The sequence below is a fragment of the Watersipora subatra genome, chromosome 3, assembly GCF_963576615.1.
Source record: "Watersipora subatra chromosome 3, tzWatSuba1.1, whole genome shotgun sequence".
NCBI lineage: Eukaryota > Metazoa > Bryozoa > Gymnolaemata > Cheilostomatida > Watersiporidae > Watersipora > Watersipora subatra.
Window position 1 is genome coordinate 59,503,453 of NC_088710.1, and position 21,612 is coordinate 59,525,064.

The 21,612-nt window shown below is 36.8% G+C and overlaps 2 protein-coding genes and 1 non-coding gene across 3 annotated transcripts; 2 read left to right on the top strand and 1 right to left on the bottom strand.

Moving 5' to 3' along the window:
- The first annotated feature begins 1,490 nt into the window (after nucleotides 1-1,490).
- On the top strand, nucleotides 1,491-7,749 carry LOC137391824 (serine/threonine-protein kinase Nek11-like). Its single transcript, XM_068078363.1, has 15 exons — nucleotides 1,491-1,614; nucleotides 2,233-2,464; nucleotides 2,622-2,787; nucleotides 2,877-3,025; nucleotides 3,125-3,286; nucleotides 3,426-3,575; nucleotides 3,738-3,816; nucleotides 3,920-4,116; nucleotides 4,221-4,296; nucleotides 4,493-4,598; nucleotides 5,641-5,859; nucleotides 5,992-6,113; nucleotides 6,367-6,676; nucleotides 6,810-6,894; nucleotides 7,329-7,749. Exons 2-15 carry the CDS (start codon nucleotides 2,286-2,288, stop codon nucleotides 7,540-7,542), a joined length of 2,214 nt encoding a protein of 737 aa, XP_067934464.1. The 5' UTR covers nucleotides 1,491-1,614; nucleotides 2,233-2,285; the 3' UTR covers nucleotides 7,543-7,749.
- A 182-nt stretch (nucleotides 7,750-7,931) lies between these two features.
- LOC137391825 (BRCA1-associated protein-like) lies at nucleotides 7,932-21,317 on the bottom strand. The gene is made up of 13 exons (XM_068078364.1): nucleotides 21,211-21,317; nucleotides 20,904-21,029; nucleotides 20,383-20,555; nucleotides 19,239-19,375; nucleotides 19,022-19,132; nucleotides 18,029-18,107; nucleotides 17,613-17,726; nucleotides 17,376-17,524; nucleotides 16,752-16,895; nucleotides 16,017-16,197; nucleotides 13,089-13,292; nucleotides 9,805-9,939; nucleotides 7,932-8,562 (listed from the first exon to the last, which is right to left on the bottom strand). Exons 1-13 carry the CDS (start codon nucleotides 21,287-21,289, stop codon nucleotides 8,389-8,391), a joined length of 1,806 nt encoding a protein of 601 aa, XP_067934465.1. The 5' UTR covers nucleotides 21,290-21,317; the 3' UTR covers nucleotides 7,932-8,388.
- Nucleotides 9,013-9,141, top strand: LOC137392320 (U4atac minor spliceosomal RNA). The gene has a single exon (XR_010978224.1). It is a non-coding gene; the product is annotated as a U4atac minor spliceosomal RNA (small nuclear RNA).
- Nucleotides 21,318-21,612: the final 295 nt, after the last annotated feature.

Sequence of the window (21,612 nt, forward strand, 5' to 3'; positions counted from 1 at the left end):
GTTGAGTTTGGAGGACGATAGTATGCCACGAAACAAACACGGATGCCGTAAATGATCAACTTGACAACAAGCATTTCCTCAAGGAGATCAACGAAGGAACTCAATACTTGGACATCTTTAGTTAATTTTATTGCGACTAAAATGCCACCGCCTTTTGTTGGCCGATCTCTGCGAAAAATTTCATAATCCCCTAACTTTAGCTCATTGCTAGAAACCAGTGGATCCAAGCAAGTTTCAGTGAGTACGATGACAAGTGGACTGTAGTCTCGGACAAGGGTTTCCAAATAGTGTGTTTTATTTCGGATACTATTGCAGTTCCATAAAATCAATGTCATGGCTGAGTATTTCTAATGGTCTCCCTATTTGATAATTTTTGGAGAACCCTCTCAAACAAAGGGCAGTCACTGTGGCTCGTTGCATCAGGTATGACTGATGGACTGATGCACATTACAGGTATGACTGTAATGTGCCGCGTAGGTTATGTGCCCTTTTACAAGAATGGCTGTTTATAGCATATAGGTCATGTGTACTCTTACTAACTGCATACGTGACAGATGGCACCACATTACACTGACCAATTACATACTGTTTTACTGCCTGCTTGAGCAGGAGGCGAGTTGTCTACTAACAGTCCTTGGATGTAGTTGACTTGTAGTTTTGCTGTGCTGTGTTGGTTACACATACAAATACAGTTGCACCGTGATAAAGAAACAAGGTTCTTATGTTATCACAAACACAAGGAAGATTACAATAACCACATTTCCAGCTGAGCATAACGTGGATGTCGAGTCCCAAGTTTGTACGTAGTAAAATTACGTAGTAAAACAATGCAGTGACAACTTTTTATTTATTTAAAAAGCAATAAAATTTTCCCATCAAATGTGAAAACAGTGGAAGAATTCATTTGGTTTTACCAAACTGTAAAAATGTGGTCTAAATCCTGACTTGAGAAAAGGTGGACGTGATCGTTCTGGCAATTTGACGAAGCCTATGTTCCATATCAATCTATTGGGAAACTTGGTTTTATCAAAATAAACTCTGGTTATTTTTCACTATGCAGTCACTGGATTAGTAGTTGCTTTTGGCCTTGTCTATTATCTTGAGAGAGGCTCCAGGTTAGATTATCTTGGGCGATAACATACCTGTACACTATACATATGCACATTGAAAATTCTAGCATAGCTACACATCAAAAAGCAACAATCGAATACTTTCAAAATCAAATTTTTATTTTTTACCTGAGCTAGTAAAGATATAATACTGTATATTTATTTCTGGATTAGAGCATGAGTCTAGAAGCCTAATACAGTGTACGTACACTAATGTCTTCACAGCGGTTTACAAATTTGCCGATGAAGTTGTCTTCGCCTAGAAATAAAATTCAGTAGAAACAGTAAAGGTGGGTTAGTAAGACTGCCTAAAAGCCTAAATTATTACTATCTAATATTTACGGGTGTGCCGTTGACAATATCGCACTTCTTGAGCAAATAGCCTAAGTCAAGCGTGGTTTTGCTTAGCAGCTGCACAAAGCGGATCCTCTTCGTTCCTTCAAAAATTTTGGCTAAACGTGATAGAAAATGATGAACAATTTCACTAATAGTGAAGTTAATTAAGGTTATATTAACTTATTATTATATGTAAAATGACAGACATATTGTAAGGTATTAAGTGCAACCAATAATGCTCGTAAATTGTATAGGTGTTATTGTTAACACTGTAACACCTAAACAATTATTTCAATATTAATTTCACTAATAGTAAAGTTAATTAAGGTTATATTAACTTATTATTATATGTAAAATGACAGACATATTGTAAGGTATTAAGTGCAACCAATAATGCTCGTAAATTGTTTAGGTGTTACTGTTAACACACGAAGTGCATACGATTGAATATCTATTATAGCGATATCTACAACAAGCCAAAGCGTTTCTACGTTGCATTTTTAACACATTTAGTTTTTTCTAAAATGGTCAAATGATAGTTCACAATTATAAATTTTCAAGCAAATGAGTTTTTGTAAACATTCAATAGGTTGTCGAGTCACTTGCACAATTATTAGTATTAGATATATATTTATAGTGATTAACGTCGTCTTATGTTTTAGTGTTTTTCCTCATTCTATAAATTTAACTACTGCATATTTAAATGTTTACGTTGTTTCAGTTTGGTTTTAGTAAGAATAGCTAGTTTACATATATTATAGAAATATGTTTAGGTTTTGTGTTATAGTTAGCTTATAATCAGCACCAAGAATACCAGTGCCTGTTGCATATGGCTAAAAGATGAGCTTACCTAAAAAAATGCCTCGGCCTACGCCGGCCAAATCTGCTCAAGCTGTTCCAGATGACAAAAAACGAGTGGTAGTAAATAGATATCGAGTTGAGAAGAAACTTGGCAGTGGAAACTTTGGTACTGCATATCTTGTCAAAGACCTTAAAGCCAAGACTCCAAGCGATGAGATGTAAGTTCTTTATGTGTGTTAGCTCAAAGTATTTGCAACTTTTTAAGGTTTTGTCAATCAACAGTGCCTGCATATTTTTACTTTGTATGCCCATGAACATTAATTAATCGAATTACATAGAGTTCTGACGCACATCATATAAATCTATGTTATACAGGAAAGTGCTCAAACAAATTCCATGCGGAGACCTACAACCAGATGAAACGGTAGATGCAATGCATGAGGCCAAACTGCTTTCTCGGCTTGATAATGTTGGCATTGTCAAGTTCCATGACAGCTTTATGGATGGCGAGTTTTTCTGTATCGTTACAGAATATTGTGAGGTGTGTAGTAGAGTCTTTTCATAATATTGGTCTTTTTATTGTTACTTTTGTTAAAAAGGTTAATAGCTACCTGTTTTTTTAACTTTTAGGGAGGAGATCTGGATGATTATGTTGTCCGAATGAAAAAGCGGGGCCAAACAATATCAGAGAAACAGGTAATGGATTGGACAGTGGAGCTGTTGTTAGCGGTGCATTACATGCATTGTCGAAGAGTATTGCATCGTGACCTGAAAGCTAGGTATGTGTTCATAAGTGCCGTTTTTGAACTCACAGTGCACAAATTATCTTAGTATGCTAGATTCTCCAGCAGCATTACCCAACCACATTCTTTTTGCAGAAACATCTTTTTAAAGGACAACCATATAAAGATTGGAGACTTTGGCATTTCACGCATATTGATGGGATCAGCTGATATGGCAACTACCTTTACTGGAACGCCATATTACATGAGCCCTGAGGTTCTTAAACATGAAGGATACAATTCCAAATCAGACGTGTGGTATGTGTTTACACATCTAGTTTATTATCTATAATATTACAGAATTATAATATATATAATTATATAATATACATGTTGTATATTGTTTGATAGAGTTTGTAGTTATCAATAAATTCAACATTTATTTATATTTTTGTAGGTCAATTGGTTGTATCCTATTTGAGCTTTGTGCTCAGAAGCATGCTTTTGAAGGTCGCGGCCTCATGGGAGTCATGTACAAAATTGTTGAAGGAGAATGCCCTAAACTTCCAGAAAAATACAGTGCTAACTTGAGTAACCTGCTAAAAATGTTTGTATCTAATATTACATATACACATCTGCTATGAAGTTGATATGCATACTATCTTATAACTATGTAAATGTTTCAATACAATTCGTACAGTTGTTGGCTGGTGTTGTATGCATACAGATGTGTGTTTTAACCAATGAGTGTTTTTTAACTTCTTTGAAGGATCCTTACTAAGGAAGCAGATAAAAGGCCATCTGCTTCAGAGGTGCTTAAGACAGAATTTGTTGCTCGCCATCTAGAGGTAGGAGTAAACCTTGTTTTCTTGTAGCATTAAGGTTGTGTTATGAATTACCAATAAAATATAAACACTGGAAGATTGGAGCTATGTCACATCACTATTGCAGAAAGTGAATATGGTACCAGACAATTCGAGTCAAGCTGATGCAGAAGCGTATGCCTTAGATGTGACACTTAAGAAAAAGCATCATTTTAAAGATGTGAAGGGAAAGCCTGAGGAAGACAAGCTCAAACATTTGACGCCGAGAGAACGAATGCGCCTCAGGAAGCAACAGGAGGCTGACAAGAAGGCCAATGAGCTGGCGTAAGCTCTTCCACTTTTCTAATATCTCACTTTAGTCACTCATGAAATAATTCCAACCATGTTTAGTTTTTGCAATGTTCATCCACAACAAACTGTTTTTATAGTGAAGCCGCTAGAATGAATCTCCATGGCAACCTGACTCGCAAGCAGCATCTGCAAGAGCAGAACAAACAGCAGGATGTAAGCGTCTATTAGCAAATTTGTTGGTCATTTATGTTCAGGATGAGCTGGTGACCATACTTTTTACCTGAATTTTTCTACCTTCACTCATAAAAGATTCAAGAAATGATGCCATCTTTCGTTATAAACACTTTTTTGTCTTCCAATGCTTTGTGAAGCATTCACTATTTATGTATAACATAACATATGTATGTAGCCAGCACCTTGGACCGGAACTGTACGCAGGGAAAAAACCTTTGCTATGCCCCAGGATTCGACCCAACTTCCGGTTTACTCTTCCTTCCGTCCAAAGACAGCTCCAGGTAAATATACTATTCTGATGCTCTCTCATGTATGACTCATGCTATTGAATTTCATTCTGGATCTAGAGTGAATACAAATATGAAAATAGATTTTACTACGGGCATACCACTGCATACTAAGTAGCTGCAGAGCTGATTACACAAGATTCATGCAAGCTGTTGTTGTGTTCGATTAGAGTTAGGACCACAGAATGAGGCATCAATTCGAGGTAGAGTATAATTCATATATGCAATCTCCTATTGTTTACAGCTATGCATATGTTCTCCTCTGGGGACTCACGTTCTAATTTAGATTGCCTCTTTGTTTCACAGAGAGGCAATCATTTATTTGTTTTGTTTGTGGATCCTCCCTCTCCAGAGAACTACCTTTACCATAAGCTTGTCTCCTCCCCTCAATCACTGCTTCTTTGGATCACCTGTTTGTGGGCTTACTTCTTTTGTACCACCATTTTTGTATGCCAACCTTTCTCTATAAGCTCTCCACTCTTAATGATTATTCCTCTCTGCACAACCATCGCCCCTTCAACTCACTGTTAGCTTTAAACCCAAGCCTTCTAGTGACTCACTTTTTACACCAGCCTAAATGCTCGTGAAACCTACATTTACGCGAATCCTTTACAAAATCAACCTTCCTCATTATTCATGCATTTTAGATTTATTCAATGTGTTTATCTATAGATGGATATTTAATATAGATATTTATCTGTAGATAGATCTATCTAGCAATTTCTGTCCATCAGGAACTCCTTCATATTGACAGTCCACTCGTTCTAAAAACATTCTTTCCAGTTTTTAATTTTCTACAACACTTAAGCTTATTTGGGTTGCTGCCCTTTGTCAATTGCACTCTTATTGTTATTATTATTGTTATCAGTATACCGACTGCGCTTTATACTTTTTGCTTGTGTGATAGTCTTCTAGTTTCTATGTAAAATTTGGCTTACCTGAATCGAACTGCCAGGGTGAGTTGGAGGATTAATCTGCCAATAGATCAATGCTATTAGTTGACTTGTAAATGATTTAACATGAGAACTTTTTGCAGTTGTACATGAAGAATCGGCATCTTCAGAGAGTGAAGGCGAGAATGAGCGAACAGTAGTTACTAGAGTAATGCACCGCACTCTTCCTCCCAACACTACAGTTTTGTTAAAAACAAGTCGGCTGCTCAGTAACCAGGGTAACCTTGATGACAGACCTATCACACCGATGAAGGACCGAATGGTCTACGACGTGAGAAACTCTTCTCTAGACTTTCGAGATGGTAAGTCATTATCGTTTTGTGGTAATGAGTGATTACTGTTTTTGCTAATTCTGTCAATTTGATGGTAACTGCAATTCCTTAGCGAGGACAATACAACACACAGGAAAATGATATTGTGTTACATGCTGGTAGGTGTGCCTGAAGACCCTCGGGTGGCTGATACGTACTACTCCCAGTTTGACGAGTTTGAAGAAGACAAGGATGCATCTCGGGAAAGCATTGACGCGGAAGACAATCATCAAAACAATGAGGAGGTACTTGGCTAGCGAGAACCTCACTAGCCTTGGCTGTGGAGGGAACATCACTATCCTTGGTCATGCATTTTATCGCGCAACAAGATGGCTTGTTGCTTTCACCATTATTTTTACTCCAGCTTCCTGTTCATTTGTATGACCTTATGGCTCTCTTGCATAAAACTTGGTCTGTTGGGTCTGCATTTCGTATTGAAACTATTTCACCGCTGGTAATTCTATTCAAGCAAATAAATTTGTTTGACGTATACTTCAGGGTGTTGAAGACAGTGAGAACGAGGAAACTGAGAATGAGCCATTTGACTGGCAGGAGCACACTGTAATTGGTAACCCTGAATCAGAAGGCACCCTTATTGGTGCAGTGGGAGCTGTAGGAGATCGTACGCTCACAGGTCATCCTTCCGGTGGTACCCTAATTGGTGGCCATCTCGCTAAAACACTCACTGCTGACCGAGGGGAAGCAACCTTTCAAGGACAGACTTTAACCGGAGAAGAGGAAGAACTTATAGAGCACATGGAAAACCACCTATATACTCAGCAACACTGTGATGATGATAACTACAACGGTGGGCTCATAGCATAGCTTCTACCAGGCCCTTTAGTCATTGCCTGTTATTTTAATGATTTATCTGGTATATTCGAAAGCAATTTGTCAGAATATGTCACCTTCAAGTATTACATGTATTTTCTGTTTGACAGAAGAGACAATTGCTCTGGCTGATGACACAGTGGCCGGCGCTTTTGGGCCAACTGCCAGATCTATCAAGATTAAAAATCTACGGCGGTATCCTTTCTTACAGTTATTAGTCCAACGTGTATATTATACTGGTTTGTGACAATACATTTACATGCAACTATTAATAGGCCCAGTATATATATATGTTTATATATAGATATACACGTATACGATGGCCATTCAATAAGGTGAATTTATTTATACAAAAGTGTTCTATTATAAGTAGAAACCTAGTTCTTTTTCAAAGTTTACATCCCTACTGATAAGTCACATAATTTCTCTTGGAGATTATGCGGTCGTATCTATTTTGAGGTTTTCAAAAATGGACGACCAAGACACATGCTCCAGAATTTACCAAAGATCAATTATCAGATTTTTGGTAGCTGAAGGGTGTACACACTGGGAGATTTATAGAATTTTGAATATTTATGCATATATATCTATACATTATAATATGCTGTTATCTTTAACAACTATAACAGAAATGGAGAGACTAAGCTGGGTAAAGAACCTTTCAAAAAAGCATATGACTTCCTGAAAAAGATGCGATATGGAGATGACGGGGCTTCCTCAACCGTTGATGAAGACCATATAATGAGCAAGCTTCGACAAATAACTCCCAATGTTGCTGAATGTTTTATTATCGACCAGCTTCTATTTCTTGAGAAGCAGGCAGACATAGACAGGCTAAGCTGAAAGATTAACACTCTTTTTATCTTTTATCCAAGCCAGCTACTCCACTCAAATCACTTACTTGGATGTCGAGTTCCACATCCTTAATCAAACATTAGTCTCAACTCAGTTTTTTACTTGCCTAAAACATTCCGCAGACCCAATACGCTCGCCAATGTAATTTTAGCTGTATTCATTTGTATTTATTAATTTTTTGCAAACTATGACTACATCGATTGCAGCCTTTCAGCTCCTCTACGTATGTGTGGTGGCTTTATAATGCTTTCTTAGAATTTGCTTATTTCAATCAGGTAATCATCTGCTTCGCAAACTCCTTGTATACTTGTTTTAAATTTTTTTACCAAAATTGTTGCACTCCATAATCAAAGTTGATCATGTTGTAACAATTTATCTAAGGCAATAATGATGTAACTAAATAAAGGTTTTGACTTAGCAGCGCTGGCAATATAACTATGTGGTTTTCCTAAAAAAAAGAATGGTTTTACAATAGTATACAACAACACGTAATGGGTTATGTAATGCTACAAAACATCATAGAAATAGAGACAAGGTGTGAATTGCTACAAGCTGTAATTATGACCTTTAACAGATAATTATTTATGAAAACTCATATAAACTGTGAAAAGTGTCAGTTTTGTCGACACTGTCTCTCCACCGCCGTACTTACATATTCCAAGACATTACTAGAAGAGACTTGGGGAAAAAACACTGAACTAGAAAGACATCTGACTTCATAAATTAACATTATATACAAATAAATAGCCAATGCGCAATGGCCTACAATAATTATAAGTAATGGATACAACAGAGTGACAACTTCTTTCGCTTCACGCCAATGATGCCAAGTTTTTATCGTTTCTTTTTGGCTCTCCTAACATTTTTATTGCTCTCCGCTCCAGCAGCTATTGATATCTGACCTTCCTGTAGCTCCCTCTGATCCACACTCGCGCTCTCTGACAGTTTGTTTTGTGCCTCTAGATGAAATAGAACATCTCTGAGCTGCTCTTGTGTTTCCTTAAGTTCCTGCAGACGCATTAACAAACATGGTAAGCAAATCTAAGGGGAATAACACTAACATCAATGTTGTTTGTTTGTGTATATGATAATGTTGCTACAAAAAATGAGCAGCTTTGATATTACAAAGATAAAATGAGAAACAATATAATTGAGAATATGATATGAACTATAACAGAAGGTATTAATATATAAATAAAATAACGGCTGATGAGGTGTGGACAAAGTGGAACTATTTTGAAGTTATCTCCCCTGCTATGATGATAAGATTGAAATATTGAAAGTTTATCAAAGCCATGCAGAAAGTGAAGTGGGCAAACAGTTTTATTACACAAGCTAGTTCATTATGCGAGCTTGAAACCAACTTAAGATGGACTATATTTGTCAAAACCTGTTCTGGCACCTGATGAGATCAATTTTTCATTTTTACTACTACCCTTGGTGGCTAATCAGTTTCCAACCGTCTCTGTCAAGGGGTTGTAGCTCACTCGGTGAAGTTTACTGAGAGTGGGTTTGCTGACACCCATGATACAATAACCTGTCGCCGGGTGGTGCTCGCGCACTTGCCTTGGCGCAATTTTTGAGCCATAGAAGTGGCGAGTTTGCTTTAAACTTAAAAAAAAATATGTTGTTTTATTCAGACTTGGATGCTGCATGCAAGAAAATTCTTCTGTATGTTATTCTGGACTCAATACTTTGATTGATGAGACACTTTTTCAGACTACCCTAGTTAAGAGTTAATAATGTAAGAAAAATAATTATCCCGCACACAAGTTAGCATGGACCTGAAAACACAATGTATACTTGATACATAAACCTTCTCAAAGCTCACCAATGAATGTCTGTGTAGCTACACAGCCGTGATGCAGTATTGTGAGAGAACAGGCCAATTAGCTTTGGTAGCAATGAAAACACTGCTGGTTCCAGAAAATCTATATAGGCCTACTGTAACTTATACTGGGACTTATTTTGATGCCTTTCTAAAATATCTAAAACTAAAATTTAGCATACGACAATTAAATGCTAAAAACTTGAAAATTGAAAAAATTATTAAAACAATTTCGGTCAAACTTCCCGAAAAGTTTGTTTTATGTCACTACCTATATACATAAAAGAAAACACTTGCTTTCCGGTTAGCTATTGAAAAACCGTGTCAGTAGAATAACAAAGGAGATAATCATATAGTTGCTAGATATCACCCGTAGCGTATTATAAAAACTAAATTTGGGGGAAGATATACAAGCTTCATACCTGTTGTTGATGCATTTTGCCCTCCTCTAGCTCACGTATGATGTGCTGCCAATGCTGCTGGTTGCTCAAGAGAGACTTGTTAAGTGCTTGTTCCTCCTGCAACTGTTTCAATGCCTTCTTCAGCTGGTGTGACATCTACAATAATTATAGTGACACCTTAAATACAGCAACATCTCAGGGTGACTTGCTTATTTGCAAGGAACCAAGGTTTCAGTTGTTCACACAGACTGAACCAGCCATACTGACTACTAGAGTTGTCTACCCTATGCTATATATTGCACATATAAATATACAGAAAGCAAGTATTGGCAGTTCAAAGTGATCGCCAATCATTGGCAGCTATCAAGCAATTCCGAGCAGATTATTTTTAGTAAAGCCCGAGTTATAACCAGGGCAACTGAAACCGTGACACATTCAGTTATAACCAGTGCAACTGAAACCGTGACACATTTAGCTATAACCAGGGCAACTGAAACAGTGACACATTTAGTTATAACCAGGGCAACTGAAACCGTGACACACTTAGCTATAACCAGGGCAGCTGAAACCGTGACATATTTAGCTATAAAATGTTGTTGTGTTTGTCTTAAAACAGAAGGACCCTGTGTAACATACCCATTTTTTCAAGTATAAACGGCCAATAACCATGGTAGGTAACAGCTGACTCCAACCAGCACGGATTGAAGAGATGGACACATTTGGTTAAACTGCGCTAAGGTAAGCAATCTTTGGTATGATGCCTTATATGTCATCAGTGAAAATCAAACCTACTGCTATAGATGGGCGTTATCAAAGTGGAATGTCCAGAGCTGCCAAAGAGAAACAATTCACTAGTGAATGTCACTTGAGGTAGAAGTACCTTGTTTTCTTCATAAACTTGCTAACGAGTAAAATGACCGACTGCAGCTAATTCCTCCACAACACAGACTGCTAGCAGCAAGTCAAAACAGCCACATCCCTGATTGTACAATGACTTAAAGATGTTGTTGCGTCAAAAAGGTCGACTTAATGAAATTAAGGCCAATAAAAGGCTAAAACATCAACTACAATTTGATGTCATTTTTGTCTTTGTAGACCAACCCTGTCCAGAGATATATGCATTTGAATGAAGCCATCTTTTAAAAAGCTCATATTCCAGCGGGCGCTTCGTTCATGACGTAACGAGTGAAGCCTACATGTGAAAAGCGTCCACGAGCGATAAATATAAGATCTCTTCTTAAGCCAATCATCACGACGAAATTTTTATATAGGTCCTGTTAAATGTTATCGCTCATAAAACGAGTTGTCTGTGATGTAGAAGATTCTCGTTGTTAGGGAGGAGATTACTCTATTACTAGTTAGTACACGCATCGACTACTAGTAGATTCTAGTAGCTACATGGATCGACATATTTATTTTACATTAATCATCAGACAGGTTATGGTTAGAGCTGACAGGTGTCAGCAGCGTTATGCTGCAGAGGAAAATAGGAGAATGGAAGTAAACTTATCTTCAACTTTGAGTATCCTATACATATATTCTAAGCTAACGGTAATAATTTTAGTACTCATGAATAAATCTACTAATAAGTAAAATTATAACGTTTTGCTATCACGAATCATCATTGCATAACGTTTTAATCGTTTCACAACTTTTTATCATTTCACCTAGCTGTAGCATTTTCTTTGGCATTTATAGCTAGTAAATTAGATTTATGATTAGAATTTGTGTTCAGTGTGTAAAAAGTGAGAAAAATCGATTGATCAATGCTCATCTTCAACTCTCAAAAATAAAGCTTCGAATTGTTGGCTTGGCGTATTTATGCTTTTGTTAAACATTTATTCGTTTTGAAAATTACACTCGCTATCTATCTAACTCTCAAATTGAAAGATTTCAGTAAATATGCGTTAGAACGACATATATATATATATATATGAATGACATTTATTACATTTGTTTTAATGTTGCAGGATGTTTATGTTTACAGATTCGCTAGCGGAGCAGTCATGTCGGTCTGGACACTGCCATAAATGGGAAAGAGAGACACGAATGTGTGCTGCACAAACCATAATATGTTTTGTTTGAGTTTGCTGCAGTAGATTAATTTGTCCTATTATATGAGCTGAAACTATGTGAATGGCCACGACTTGGGTGGATGTTTTTAATAAAAACTTTGTGCTGAGATGAAATTTTTTTGGCTTGTAAAATTATATAATAAAATAATATTGTTGAAGACAATGCAAAACATGATTTGCAGAACATATTGAATACAGTATATACATGTTATCATCTGTGCTGAAATCTCCTTTGATCGATGGATTTATGAAGTGTAATCAGAGCTGTATTGACAAGTACATTTGAATAGCTCGACTCAATTCCAACAGACCAAATAATAAGTTCAAAAAATTTTATGCTCCACCCTACTAACTTACTAAGTGAAAACAGCTGAGTCCACAAACCGCCAACCAGGTGCAAGAATGGTTTTATTAATCGTTTACCAGAATCGGTGGGTTAATTGATTTCAACGAACTTGACGTTGTTTTGCGTTCACTATTTTGGTCAATTCATAAAACCATTTGTTTTGTACTTGAATTAACTAATCGAATGGACCCGTAGAACTTTCTACAAATTGATACTAATAATGATTAGATAACGTAGACTATACATGATTTTTTGGGATGCAGTTGGTTTCGCCATATACCTATTCGAATATATTATTTCCAAAAATGGCGGCGTGCCTATTTTATTTAATAGCTAGTTTCCTGTGTGCGTGTAGCAACTGAAAACTTAGCTGATACAAAGGCCGTGATGAAATAAGCTAACTCGATGACCTAATTACCGTAGACCGGTAGAATTGGTAGTCAGTACTCAAATGTTTACACAGCATTTAGAGGAAGTTGATATGACAAGTTTTCAATTTCCCTTATTTGAGGCGTTTGAAACATTTATAATAATGTATCTGTAACTGGATTAAAAATTTTATTCTAGCCAACATGAGCAAATACAAAATAAAACATATGCCAATAGAGCCACGTAAGACTAGACTTTTACCGTATTAGCCGATGTGAATACGAGAGATAGAGACAGGTTGTATCACGCGTTACATCACTTTGGGCATGTCTGGCATGCTTTTGTGGCCTGAGTGTTTTTACCGCAATCAAGTATTTTCAATTTTGATCCTCAAATATCTTGACAATGAGATCGCCTAACACAACAAACAACACCAACTGATAGATCAAAAAATACTTTTTTTGAAAATCAACTCAAATTTGACGCAAACACATCTTTAAGGATCCAAGACTTACTTGCTCACACTTCCTCTCTATATTAGCTTTACTTTTTGCTACACTTTCCATGTCTGTCTGCTGACCTTCCTTTTCTGTCATAGCACTGTCGATCTCCTGTTCAGCTTTTGAGAGCTTCTCTGCACACTCTAGTTCAAGAGCAGTGATTCGCTCCTCAAAATAGCGTCTTTGAGAATCGAGTTGATTCGTTAGTAAATATGTGTACTGCATGAGAATATGACAAGGTATATAGATATACATGTATGTTTACTGCATGAAAGAATGACAAAGCATATAGAAATACATGTATGTGTACCGCATGAGAGTATGACATGGTATGTAGATATACGAGGGCGATTCGATAAGTAAAGATAATTTCCTTTTAAGTTAAAATATTATTGTGATACATGCATAATTTTTTGGAGTTATATTCTTTTAGGTGTTGTCTTCACACTGTAATCATTTTCAATAACTTTGAGGTTATAAATTTTTTTGGAGACTATTTCAAAATGGCTGGCCCTCTTGAAATTTGCTCACATGTTGAACAGAGAGCTGTAATAAGATTTTTGTCAAGTGAAGGAGTCAGACCAAGTGACATTTATAGGAGAATGAAATCTCAATATGGTGAGAGTTGTTTAAACCAAAACAGAGTTTTCAAATGGGCTAGCAGTTTTAAGGAAGGAAGGACCTCTATTGAGGATGAACCAAGGTCAGGCAGGCCAAAAGAGGCAGCCACACCATCCAATTTGGAGGCTGTGGACAAGCTTGTCAGAGCAGACAGGAGGATAAAGGTAGAGGAAATTGCTGAATCATTGAGCATCTCCATTGGAACAGTGCATTCCATTCTTCATGAAGATCTTGGGTACTCAAAGGTGTGAGTGAACACACTCAACTACTGTGAGCGAATGGTTACGAAGGCAATCTGCAGAATTTTATGCAGATGGGATCAAAAAACTGGTACCAAGATGGCAGAAATGTGTTGACTTGTCTGGCAATTATGTTGAAAAAAAAAGTATCTAACTCAACTACAACTTGACTTATTGTAAAATTATCTTTACTTATCGAATCGCCCTCGTACATGTATGTGTGCTATATGAGAGTATGACATGGTATATAGATATACAAGTATGTGTACTGCATGAGAGTATGACATGGTATATAGATATACATGTATGTGTATTGAGTGAGAGTATGACAAAGTATATAGATATACATGCATGTGTACTGCAGCAGAGTATGACAAGGTATATAAATATACATGCATGTGTATTGCAACAGAGTACAACCAGTATACAAGGATACAAGTACGTGTACTGCAATAAAGTACAAGTATATAAGCATATATATTAAAACGGAGTACAAGTATATATAAGTATACATAATGTGTGCTCTAGCAGAATACGTCAAGTATATACCCTACAGGATGAAAATATTCGATGGATTAATAATTCGCAATTTCGCGAACAGATGATTCCCGAAATTATTAAATTTCGCGAATGATTAGTTCTATTGTTAAACACAAGGGAGAATAACTACTGCCTCAAATTAAAAACTAGTCGCTAGGCAAAAGTAGTAAACGTAGCTGAGTTCCAAATTTTTTAAAAAGCATCGCCGGGGCTCCGAGTTAATCCCATTGCCAATGCATCACACTTCTTTACAAAATTATTCAAGGTTGTCACAAATTATTCGGAATTCGGCACGGCATCATTATCGAAAAAATATTCTGCAGTTTTTTACGTTGAAAAAACTCATAACTTACCACAAGTTGTTGGTTCATTAAAAGCCTCCAAATCGATGATCATTCATGAAAACCTCTCGATGAAGCCAAAAATTTATATCTTAGCATGAATTATGCTTAGCTTATGAATTAGCTTATGTATCAATATGTTATAATCAACTACAAATTTGGAAATACAAATACAATATTTCAAATACAAATAAAATTTTACAAACAATGAATGGATTAAATAAAAACAGTTTGGCCCATATGGCGGTTGTCTGACAATAAAATTAAACTGATACTCTTGATAAGCAAACACTAGCGTGTAATGGTGCTCTCTGACTAGTTATTTTGGTAATAGCAGCGCTATATCTTTGTCACTGTCTTGGGTAGATGTTAAAGGCGATTCTCTCACTACTACATGGCTGGTAAGGCAGTTAACATCAGATCTTTCATCGTGTCATACTATTGCAACGTTCTGCTGGTTGAGCAAAAATTCGTGATTGTAAAGGCATTCTTGTTCCTTTTTAAAACAGATATATTCTCCTCGTTAGCAGCTGCGGTCACTTCTATCTCAATTTCAAGACATCCATGAATGATTGGAGATCTTCTAAGAATGACATCCACCACCTTGCAGTCATTTTTCCTCCCTGTATGATGAAAACGCTGCTTACTCTACTTATTTTAGGGGTAGATGACCAACCGTTGCGCAGTCTGCGTTTATTAGCTTTACTGAAAATGGGTCGTGCTTTACTGATTAATGGGCTCCTCTCTCACACTAAAACGAATAACGAAGCGATAGAGATGGAAAAAATAAATATCGTGTTTTACTAAAGAACCAAAGTAAAATTTAATTACTAATTTAGCAAATGGTTTTGAAAAAACTCATTACTTACCACAAGTTGTTGGTTCATCAAAGACCTCCAAAGCGATGAATGTTCGTGAAAACCTCTGGACGCAGCAAGAAACTTATAGCTTAGTATGATTGACTCGTAGTTGTCAGCTAAATAGAAACTTGAACAAGCGGTGCAATAAAGTTAACTCGTAATAGAGAGTGGTTGCGTTCCTCCGCGAATAAATTAGTCCGCGAATATGCATGAAAAAGGCGATTTGCACGAACTTAACTCCGCGAATATTTTCATCCTGTAGGGTATATATTTGTATGTGTAGTGCTGCAGAATATGACAACCATATGAGTATACATCTATGTGGACATATACTTAGCTCACCTCTAACGTGAGTGAATCAACCTTCTCATCTGTTACTCGCTGTCCATGCTCATCCATTTCGACAAGCTTGCCATCTTCTTTGTTCTGTATCAAGCGATGCACATAGTTGTCACCAACATAGTCCCACACCCTGCCATTGCTCAACTGCATGGCATATGTATGGTTGGTCCTGGCAAAGTGCCTGCAGCATGTACAAATAATGTAATAGTGACAGAAACATTTGACCTCCTGCACTTTGAATGTTCAATGCTTATTGTGAGCTAATCAACTTGTGAGGTCATCGCCTGTTTCACTACATTAATTCTCTATGCAACTGTAAAACTTAGAATTTTGTGGGAGTACAAACATTGACAAACCTTCGGTGATCTATGTAAAGATTTTGATCTAGTCATTCGGACAGATGATAAGATATTGCCTTATTTTTTTTGTTATACACATACTTTAACATAGGAAATGGTAAAATGAACATGCAGCTAAAGAAAACAATTCCTCTGGCATAACAAAAGCACCAGGCCTGGCGTGTTTCATAGCCAGTCATGATAAAGTCATCTTCCGCACAGAGTAGAGCTGATGCAACTTAGGGGAAAAGTTTGAGTCGCACTTGATGCTCACACACTAGTAGATCACTCCTCTTCCTATATCTATTTTGTGGTGTCCATAATTTACACGCCATTTTTTACGAATGTACACGTGTTAGATGTGTATGAACTATAGTCAATAACTTCCTGTACTAACCCGTGTGCATGACCGCCAACATATCTTCCACAGCCGACCTGCCCACATATAAGGCATATCCATAAGGATTCCGTAGAATGACATTCAAAACAGTGGTTTTCCCCAGTCTGTTCCGGTGTTTGGCTATAGCGACATACTGGACAGCTGTAAAAGCAGCAACTAATGTTCATGACTAGCAGACAAGACAACTATAACCACAGTGTCAAATGTGGACAAATTTCCCACTCAAATAGAGTAAAGAACTCCATGTGAGCATGTGGCCAGCTCATACTTTAGTCGAGAGTATGACAAAATCTTGTGCTCAAAATGAGTTAATTCAGAGACGATAAAATTTAAAGTTTTAACCTAACTTTCTATAAAAATTAATAGGAATAATGAACAATGCAAGAGTGACAGCACACGCTATCTGTTCTAACACAGTCTGACCTCAAGTCATTTCACCTTTGACCTTGCTCAAGTATACAATTCTCCATTCCGACTGGTATCTTTTGCCTATATGTCTGTGAACAAGTCTGTAGTGATAGCTTCAAGCTAATCAGACAATACATCTATTGGCACATCTACTGTTCAGCCAAATAGAAATACTAGTACATGCATATCTGTACATGTACCAACTGACCCTACCTTGTATCTCCCCACTTCTTAAGACAATAACCATGAAAGGCATGATTACAGAGTATTGTAAGTACACCCTCCACTGATTCATCCATTCTTTCTAAACAGACGGGACAACTAGGCAACTCCACTAGTCCCGGTATAGGCACGGCTCCACCCTGAAAGCATCCGAGATAAAGGTCGCGTAAGAGTGAGTATGAATTTTGTAAAATTATGAACACAATAGCATGAAACGAAAGGAAATACCTCAGCTTCTTTGAGAAAGTCAACCCGAGCCACGTAAACAAGGTGACACACATGTGACTCTATACTGTTGAACGGCGTGTCATTGTAGTTGAGATAGAACTCGTCAGCCAGTTTCTACAACACAGTTGCTCACTATGCAGTGTACCATGACTAACCATTACACTTACTGACCCTGAACTACTCTTGACACACATTTCAATCCATCAATAAACTTTAGTAAATAAAAAGCATTCCTTTAACATTTGCATTTATAAAATATATGAGACGCGCTGAACAAAATAATCTGGATGATAGTTGGTGTATAATAGAGATACATCTAATTATAAGAATTGTAATATTGTATAACATTTTAAAAACGAAAGAATTAACTAATCATAATACATATGCAGAGATGCTAGATGCACAGGACAACATACCTGAGAGTGAAATTTAATGAGCACCATGTAGTGGTTAGGTGACATATCTCGTATAATTTTCATATATTCTACGCCTTGGCTAAAATTACAGTGGAGTAGATCATGATATAAGAAGCATTGTATAATATCAAATAACACTCTAGATGTAAAGAGGTGGTAGAAGGAGCATGAGACACTTTAGATACAAAGAGGTGGTAGAGGGAGCATGAGACAGTCTAGATATAAAGAGATGGTAAAAGGAATATGAGAGAGTCTAGATACAAAGAGGCGGTAGAGGGAACATGAGAAACTCTAGATATAGAGAGGTGGTAGAGGGAGCATGAGACACTCTAGATATGAAGAGGTGGTAGAGGGAACATGAGACACTCTAGATACAAAGAGGTGGTAGAGGGAGCATGAGACAGTCTAGATATAAAGAGATGGTAGAAGGAATATGAGACAGTCTAGATACAAAGAGGCGGTAGAGGGAACATGAGAAACTCTAGATATAGAGAGGTGGTAGAGGGAGCATGAGACACTCTAGATATGAAGAGGTGGTAGAGGGAACATGAGACACTCTAGATACAAAGAGGTGGTAGAGGGAACATGAGACACTCTAGATACAAAGAGGTGGTAGAGGGGGCATGAGACAATCTAGATGTGAAGAGGTGGTAGAAGGAGCATGAGACAGTCCAGATAAAAAGAGATGGTAGAGAGGGCATGAGACACTCTAGATGTAAAGAGGTGGTTGAGAAAGCATGAAACAGTCCAGATACAAAAATAGCAGAAGCAAAAAAATTGTACAAGTAGAAAAAAAGGGGTAGATGACTTTGGGTTGAAAGAGAACCGTGGAAAAGGATAAAAAAGACATATTTCCTTGCAGAATAAAAATAATTATCTTCGTTTTCAAAGTGAAAAAAATTGAGAATCAGTAATGATAAAAAACTGGCGATTTAAAAGATGTATAATTACACTAAAATATATGTTTATGCAGTGAGGAAAACTAATACTCACTAAACATGTTCTGTGAACTGAAGCAGATCGTGTAGAGTGAAGGATGCTGGCACGGACAACATACACACAAGTTCACTTCTGCTTGTTCCTTCGTCCAAGCTTGTCTTTTTGCTGCAAATTTACCTGCATACAGCCTACATACCACAGATGTATCTCGCTTTATGTTATCTTTTTACGAGTGTTTGATCAAAGCAATAATCTTCACAACCGAGCATACCTGTCTTTATAGAGATGTAGAATGCCTTGAATTCTCTCCACTGATGGGTTTCCACAGTAGAACTCTAAAGACATTGGTGTGAAAGACTTGGATCGATTTTTTATTACTGCGTTATCACCTTGACTTTCAGAAGATTGCTGGTCATAAAAGAACATGAAAAATGAAGATATATGAGATATAACTGACAAACTGTACAGTAAAACCACATAATGTGATGAAATTTGAAAAAACCCAGAAAGCTAAGCATTTAGCTTAGCCATTGTATAGCAGACTGTGTAACTATAAACATGACAAATAATTTCATCCAACCCTGCAACACCTAAAGAAAAAGTATATGTTGTATTATCCATAATGGCGTTCAAATAAAGGTTGGTGCTCTATTAGAAGTTTTACGGTATATTATCCATAGTGACATATACTGCGTAAAAGGTGGCAAACAATTAGCGCATACAAAACTTGATGAGAATGTATCAAAAGTATGTATGAAAAGATGATGGAGAATCTAGGAGTAGTAAGAGAATAAAAATTAATTCAGTCAAACCTCGATTTGCAACTACCTTTACATATGAATTGTAGACATGTGATGCAAAATTGAAGCAAATATTTGTTTTCACACAATTTTAATATGTGACAGCAAAAACATTGCAGTTTCATAAGTAAAAATTAAAAAACTGGCAGAAATTAAAAATAAAATGAAACAATAATAAAATATAAATCAATTACTTTAAACTATACCTTGTGAAAGCTACAAAAGTTATGCCTTCAATCTCTATCACTCACTCTACCTCTGAACCTATACCCTGCTGAGTCTACACTTTTGTTGATGGGCCTCTACGTGAATTAACCACAAAAATCTATTCTACTAATTATTAATTTAATTTATATTTTACATAAAGCTTTATATAAAAAGCAAATTTTAAAATAAATTAACTTGTTGAGGTTTGGCAGTATTTAATGGTTTGACTGTATAGCTGATATTTATAGAATACCAGATTAAACGAGAAGCAAAAACATGTAAGATTGGTGTGAAACCGCTGTGAAACCTCTTTGCACTCATAACTGTCACTAGATAGACCTGAAATGTTTGATGGGTGTGGGAATGGGGAGGGTTTACTTGAATAATCTAACGGTATCCTAGTCATACCCGAGAAATAGATTTATCTCCTGCTGAGCTGATGGGATGGAAAAGTCTACCAGCAGCAGCGGCAGCATAGCTACACCCTTCTCCTGGGTCCTCGCTGTCGATGCTAGAACGCAAGACTGAGCTTCCACTTGAATCTGACTCTGTAGAAACACGGGGAGATCGCCCACGATCCCCTATACAAAATTGACTACTCAAATAGTAACTGCTGCAATAGTAACTGCATAATGCCACTTATCCATATGAAGCCAAAGTTGCATGCAAACCAGCAACGATAAAAACACATAAATAAGAAAAAATACATGATCATCTAAACAACAGTAAAAGATTCAGTTGTTTTGTCAGCTGTCATACTCTTTTGATCAATTGGTTCAACTGAAACAGGCCTAAAACAGGCCGTCACAATTTATATTTGCTCGCCCGCATGATTAACGCTGAGATATTTGAAACAGCTGCAAGCCCAAGATCAAGAAACAAAAACAATGTGAGCCAGAAAATGCTCTTTTGTTAACAGTAAAGCATACCATCAAATGTTAAAGTCTCTATCTTTATAGCGTCTACTTGTCGACATCCTCTTAGCTCTTCAGTGTTTTTGTACTTCTGCTTTTCAGCTTCCCCAGGTCTTTCCATCGCAAGTTCAAAATCTGGCGCTGGTGAAAAAATAAGCAATACCAACTCTGTTCAATGTAAATACAACCAGCCAAGCTGTATATTACTAAATACGGCCTGCCGATGAGGCAAGCGAGAGCTTCAGCATAAATATCTTTGGAATTGAATGTTCTCTTGTGCATGTGAATTGAGAAGAAAATAAATCAGAAATTTCAAGCCAACCTGTATATAGTGTGGACGGCTCCGCTGAGCAATCAACAAGTTCAAATCGAATAATAACCAGGGCAATAGTGTTGCTCATTCTTTCATATCTTCACATAATTCTACAAAGGCCACAAATGTGCAAGTTGTGGCAATTTTGCAATCTGCCTTCATCAGTGACATGATATAAATACTTCAGCTTATTAAACAACAATATCGTGCTACAATACTTTAATCCCCCGTTATATTATTCAATTAAAATAAGATTGTAAGCAGTGATAAATCGATCAAGCTATTGCTTGATATAAGAATCATCTTGTGTTATGTAGATCTATAATAAACTGATAGATAGCTGGTCCATTGATGATAGCACATCATAGTTCGGCAGCCAGTATCTATATCTACTAGTGTCTGAGGCAGCTA

What these genes read in the sequence shown, in the direction of transcription:
- LOC137391824 (XM_068078363.1), top strand. Translation starts at nt 2,286, where the DNA reads ATGAGCTTACCTAAAAAAATGCCTCGGCCTACGCCGGCCAAATCTGCT. An exon ending in CATCGTGACCTGAAAGCTAG is followed by an intron (nt 3,026 to 3,124) that starts GTATGTGTTCAT and finishes TTCTTTTTGCAG; the next exon opens with AAACATCTTTTTAAAGGACA. An exon ending in TGATGATGATAACTACAACG is followed by an intron (nt 6,677 to 6,809) that starts GTGGGCTCATAG and finishes TCTGTTTGACAG; the next exon opens with AAGAGACAATTGCTCTGGCT.
- LOC137391825 (XM_068078364.1), bottom strand. Translation starts at nt 21,289, where the DNA reads ATGAGCAACACTATTGCCCTGGTTATTATTCGATTTGAACTTGTTGAT. An exon ending in GCCGTCCACACTATATACAG is followed by an intron (nt 21,030 to 21,210) that starts GTTGGCTTGAAA and finishes TTTTTTCACCAG; the next exon opens with CGCCAGATTTTGAACTTGCG. An exon ending in TCATTAAATTTCACTCTCAG is followed by an intron (nt 17,727 to 18,028) that starts GTATGTTGTCCT and finishes ACTGTGTTGTAG; the next exon opens with AAACTGGCTGACGAGTTCTA.